The 5,787-nt window shown below is 40.5% G+C and overlaps 1 protein-coding gene across 1 annotated transcript; it reads left to right on the top strand.

Annotated features, from left to right (window-relative positions):
* Positions 1–9: 9 nt before the first annotated feature.
* Positions 10–2,012, top strand: mrm1 (mitochondrial rRNA methyltransferase 1 homolog (S. cerevisiae)). Its single transcript, XM_085283442.1, has one exon. It carries the CDS (start codon positions 350–352, stop codon positions 1,487–1,489), a length of 1,140 nt encoding a protein of 379 aa, XP_085139568.1. The 5' UTR covers positions 10–349; the 3' UTR covers positions 1,490–2,012.
* The last annotated feature ends 3,775 nt before the right edge of the window (positions 2,013–5,787 follow it).

Raw genomic sequence — 5,787 nt, forward strand, 5'->3', positions numbered from 1 at the left:
AGTACATGTCAGACTTGACCCCGTAAGAAAAATGTTATTTATGCGAAATGTATTATTTTAATTCCATACATTTCCAGCTTTGGGTGACGCCTGTCATCAGACTAGCAGTCTCAGGCTTTTATTTTGTAGGGTAAATGACTCCACGTCAGGTCATAATATCCGCTGCTTGCTGAGACTGGATTGCACATGTGCGTAAAGGCTACAAGCATGTCTGCTGAGATAGGAAGTTGGTTCTTTAACTCATCGTGACAGATTATCAGTGAAGGTCTCTGACACATCTGTGGATTGATGGACTTCTCGGGAAGCTGATTCGAGTTTCTCCAGTGCAGAGGCTGCCCCTTGTATAAATATGGCTGGATTTATTGCAAATCAGCACAGGTTGCTGCTTGTATTGAACAGAAGATTTCACGCACCTTTATCAGCCTCCCAGGTTGCCTTTTACTACGTAACAGCTTCACACCTGAACCCAAAGGACAGCAAGGTCAGCCCTGTAGCGAGGGGGCGCTCCAGGGTCCAGCACAAGCCTGCAGAAGGGCAGGAGCATGAGGGGTCAACTCAAAGAAAAGTGTTTAAAAGTGAGATCTCACTGCTGCAGAAGCAGATGAGGGGAGATGACTTCAGAGTGTCACCTGAACTCAGGAAACTGTGCTTGGAAGATTTCCGTGCAGAGAGGGAGAGGCAGGTGAAGCAGAAACCTGCACCTGAAGCCAAATCTAAGGACTGCGAGGTTGTTTTTGGCGTTGCTCCCTGCTTCTTGGCTCTCACTCAGGGAAGGAGGAGGGTCCGTAAGCTGTTTGTAAAAGATGGCGAGGCCTCTCACAGGGCGTCTGTGTTGAAGGTGTGCGAGGAGGCTCATCTGCGAGGAGTTCGAGTCCATCGGGTCAGCAGGAAGGAGCTGGACAAGATGTCCAATGGGGGAGTCCATCAGGGAGTGTGCCTGCTTGCCAGTCCCCTGAGCTACCTCACCGAGGACTCTGCACCCAGCAGGAAAGATGCTCCACTGTGGCTCGTTCTGGAGAGAATCCACGACCCCATGAACCTCGGCGCCATCCTGCGCTCTGCTTATTTCCTCGGGGTGGACAGAGTCGCCAGCAGTCTTCGCTACACCTGCCCGCTGTCTCCAGTGGTCAGCAAGGCGAGCTCGGGCATTATGGAGGTGATGGGGGTGTATGGATATGAAAACCTTGCAGAGATGTTGAAGCTGAAGATGGAGCAGGGCTGGCAGGTGGTTGGCACAGTGGGACAGGAAGCAGAAGTGTCGCAGATGCCCATCACCAAGTGTTCAGACTTTAAAATGACCAAACCCACGTTGCTGCTGATGGGAGGAGAAGGAGAAGGACTCTCCAAGGAGCTGCTCTCCATGTGTCAGACACTTCTCACCATCCCAGCGGGCAGGGAGCTGGTGCCTGGCATCGAGTCTCTCAACGTTTCTGTAGCCACAGGCATCCTGCTGCACTCTTTGCTGTCCTCCAGGAGCTCGACCACATGACAGCCACCTCAAATAGCCTCCCAAATGAAGATGCAAGGTCACTGACAACACAACCAACCACAGGAATAAATAGTTCAGTGTAATCTTGAGTACAAATTCATAGAAGACCAAACCAGAGCCCTCATACTCTTCTCCGCTGTTGTGTCTAAAAACGACTATTCCTGAAAACAGGACTGAGTAGCATTTGCTGGAAACAAAAAACACAACCCACCTGTTTCAAGAAGTTACGTAGCCTTTAAAATAAATACACATTATTTATTTATTGCCTATTTTCAAGATTGATGTTGTCAGTGGAAACCAACAGGCTCTGAGCCAAGTCTCTGCGTGATTGTTTCCTGGGATTTGTTGACTATATTTTCTCTGCTATCTGTTATTTGGCATTGATGTTATTTGATACTTGTTACTTGATATCAATGTTTTAAGTCATCTTACTGTGTAATTTGTATCTTTGTACAGCACTTTAGTCAACGCTACTGTTGCAATTAAATGTGCTATATAAATAAACTAAACATAGGTAAACGTCCACATTTTCAAACCTTATCCATGTGTGTTTTGATTCAGTACCGGAGTACGTCCTGGTCGCCCAGCATCAGGACTGTGTAGTGTCTATTATTTTTATGTCTTTTGCTCACATTTTAAGGTAGGTTTCTGTATAATCAAACATGGATTTGGGTACGCCAAAGTTTCAAGGTGCAAAATGTCCTCCACATGTCAGTTTGAGGAACTTTTGATTGCACAATTGAAGCATGAGGACCAAGCGTGACAGCTACACTTTTACTGTGTTTTGCTCCACACAAGGTTTCTTTTATCCCCCTCACAAATGTTGCTGTCCTCCTCACAGACCCTTGGTTGTGTGATGATACAGTAAATCTAATTATGATTTTTCTGCATTTGCAAAAAAATATTTGGTAACACAGTGTTTCTTGTTTAAGTTTTGGTCCTCCTCCAGAGGCCTGGATGTTTGAGGATTTGATGGTTCGGCTGCACCTTCCTGAACAGAGACCTCTGATGTTGTTCCCAGAGACTGTTGGAGCCATGATTCCAGCTCCTGTTACCAGTGGGACGCTTTGATTTTACCTTCCAGTTGTTCCTTGAGCCACTGGGAATTCTTGATTATCTCATATCCCTTCTATCTAATGCTACTGTCAGCTGCTATTGCCCAATCTATCACAGCTGCTGTCTTCTGCTCTTTTGCAATCACCGCTATCTCTGATTGGTTGGCCAGCAGCTGCTTGTGTATCCCACAAGATTCTCATCCACCTCAGAGGTGTCTCCCATCACAACAGATAGGTTCCAACCCCTACCCGCTACTTTAGGTTGGATAAGTGGCGGGTAGGGAATGGCAGATAACTTTTCGGACTATTCCTCCAAAAATGTGCATATGTATATATGTATGTATATATATATGTTTCAGCATATAACTTACATTTTAAGTCAACTGATTTCAATTTTCTCTTTATCTGCTGTCTTTTGTCTTCGCCTTACACATTATTTATTGTACACATGTTGACCCTTGACCAAAGAAAAGAAACACCTGTGGAATAAGTGACACCATAATGACTCATATGCATTTACTGCCCCAGTACACCATGACAATGAGTAGACATGCACAGCACAGTAGGAGGACCTCCCCTAAGTGGAATGCAGCCCTGATTAATAAACCAGTGCTTTTCCTGCTGAGACATGCCGACTGTCCGCTGAGGAAAGAAGACTGCGGTTACGCTTCACATCAAACACTACGTGTCCAAAGGTTTGTGAACATATGATCACAGCAGCGGGGAATTTATCAGTCACAAGACCATCAGTGACGTGCAGCACTGATACTGGCTGATAAGGTGTCGATCACATCTGCTGCTTTAGTTTATCTTGGAGGCATGAATAAGGGTGACGTCAGGGCTCCATGCAAGCTTGTCAGGTTCTTCCTCACCAAACTGTAAAACTATTTACTGAAGCCCAGGGCAAATGCACAATTTTTATTGGTTGTCAGATTGTAAGCTCATAGTTTTGCTCATCTCCTGTGACAGGTGTGTTCCCATGAGTGTTGTCTTCTTCTTTACTATCAGGAAAAACAAGCAGTTCTTACACTTCTATTAACAAGAATCCTAAGAATAAAGGAAAGACAGTAGGAGATGTCTACATACTTTTGGTCATGTTACTGAGATAAGATCTCCATTTAAAAAACACTTTTCGTTTTTTTGTAGAAACTGAAAACTTAAAGTGACATTTACAAATTAATGAAAAAATAAAAAGTTTGTGGAAATATACTAATTTTTTTTGTTTAAACCTTTACAACTAAAACTGCAAATACAAACCAACTTTCATTATCTAGCAAAGAAAATAGCATTTGAAGAGACTATAATGAAAGCTAGAACAAAACAGATACATAAAAGTTAATTTTTCATATTCTGACTGCTGTCAGACATCTCTGACACAGTCATTTCCTAGATTTTTATATAAATAAAGTATTTTTTTTTATTATTATTTTCATATAATGGCTTTCATATCAGTTACACACATCAGTGATTTACTCAGGAGGTTCGACCTGTGCCTAAATGATACTTTTCATCAGGTGGTAATTAAGTCCTTTTGGACTGCACCAAGATCCACATTTTTTCCAGAAAGCTAAAAGCTTTCCAAGCTTTCACTATAACAGCTATTTACATCCAAACCAATCCTCACTCTTAAGAGGTCAAACTTAGTTTGGTAAATCTTATTTAGGATTTTAACATTCACCCTTATACTTTCTGCTTTTCTTCAACGTCAAATTTCAGAATATGATCACAGTTTATCAGTTTTAATTTCTATTATTAGAATTTTTGTCTTCCAATTCACTTAAACACAGGTTAGTCACCAGTGTGGGTTTCCTCATTTTAGTTTAAGTGCTTCAAATTTTTTTAATTGTGTTTTTTGTTATTTCAGTGGTAGTTTTAGCTTGTCTTTATTATGTAATGGGTGGCATTTGTCAGGGACAGATGAAATGTTTAAAACTGTCGCATAATAAAATAGTGGTTTAACACATTTGCAAATAAGAGAAAGATTCCCAGTTTCATCACAGGAGTTGGCACAAGTCCCTTTCGGGTTGTGTCAGGAAGTGTGTCTAGTGTAAAAAATCTGTCATAACCGCCACATGGAATGACCTGCTGTTGTAGCTCCTTTTAAATAAGCGTCAGGGGCGGATCTAGAGAAATTGTCTCAGGGTGGCATGAGGGTGGCATGGAAATCAGATTGGGTGGCAAAATCAAAGCTTTTTAAAAAAAAAACCAAAACGCAGGTTTTACATATGGTTAAAATGATTCAAATGCAGTAAGTATACACATGTTATGTAGACCACATAGTTAAACATTCAGTTACATAAAACATGTGAATTTTGAGTTTATGCACTGTACAGCCTGTATAATAAATAAATATGTAGCCCAATACGTATAAAATCCAGAAAGCAACACAACATGGGGCGGTTCATTTACAAGGAAAGGTTTAACTTAAGTTTCGCTTTTGGAAAAAAATTACACTGTCAGGAACAAGATTTTAAATTTGTATTTCACCTTCAAATTGTTTTATTTTATTTTTTACCTTGCCTTGCTTGGCATCATTCTTTTCAGCACAACCTCACGTGTCTGAATTTACAGTTATTTTTTCATTGACATACTGTATTAACACAACTGATCTGAAATCACATAAAAAACATAAAATCCTAGTAGTAGTTTTTTTTTTTAACTGTAAAAACCACAAACATGTTTAGTAAATTATTTTCACAACTTCAAATGCAAATATAAATTGTACATTTTGAAAACTTATGCATACATTTTGTAAACAATAAAGTTATATACAACTATTTATCTAAAAATGCAGCCAACACATCTGGTGTTTGTTTTTTTTTTTTTAAAAATTGTACAGGCATTTAAAAATACTACTATAACTAAAACGAAAAAAAAATTTGGTGTTACGATAAAATGTCCCAGAAATTATTTTTGCCAGTACAAAAACAGAGGAGAAAACCACAGGGATAAACCCTGCAGGCCTCTAAATAGGTCTTTCACTTCTCTGGTTTTCCACCTGGAGACAGTTTACATTGCACACTAAGTATACCCTAACTCTAAGATCTAAAAAAAAAAATCTTAACCCCCCACCAAAAAAAAAAAAAAATCACTATGAGGGTGTCCAAATTCATAGGCGACACCATCACACCCAAAACCTCCCCTTCTTCCTAATCATACGAAACCCACGTGTTGCCGTTTCCACCAATAGGAAAGAGGTGGCTATTTTTCCTTATTTACTGTTTTCGCGCTGTCCTTAGAAGA

This window comes from Mchenga conophoros, linkage group LG8 (genome assembly GCF_057382185.1).
Source record: "Mchenga conophoros isolate Kocher_MC1m ecotype Shallow Benthic linkage group LG8, M_conophoros_male_GT1.1, whole genome shotgun sequence".
Classification (NCBI taxonomy): domain Eukaryota; kingdom Metazoa; phylum Chordata; class Actinopteri; order Cichliformes; family Cichlidae; genus Mchenga; species Mchenga conophoros.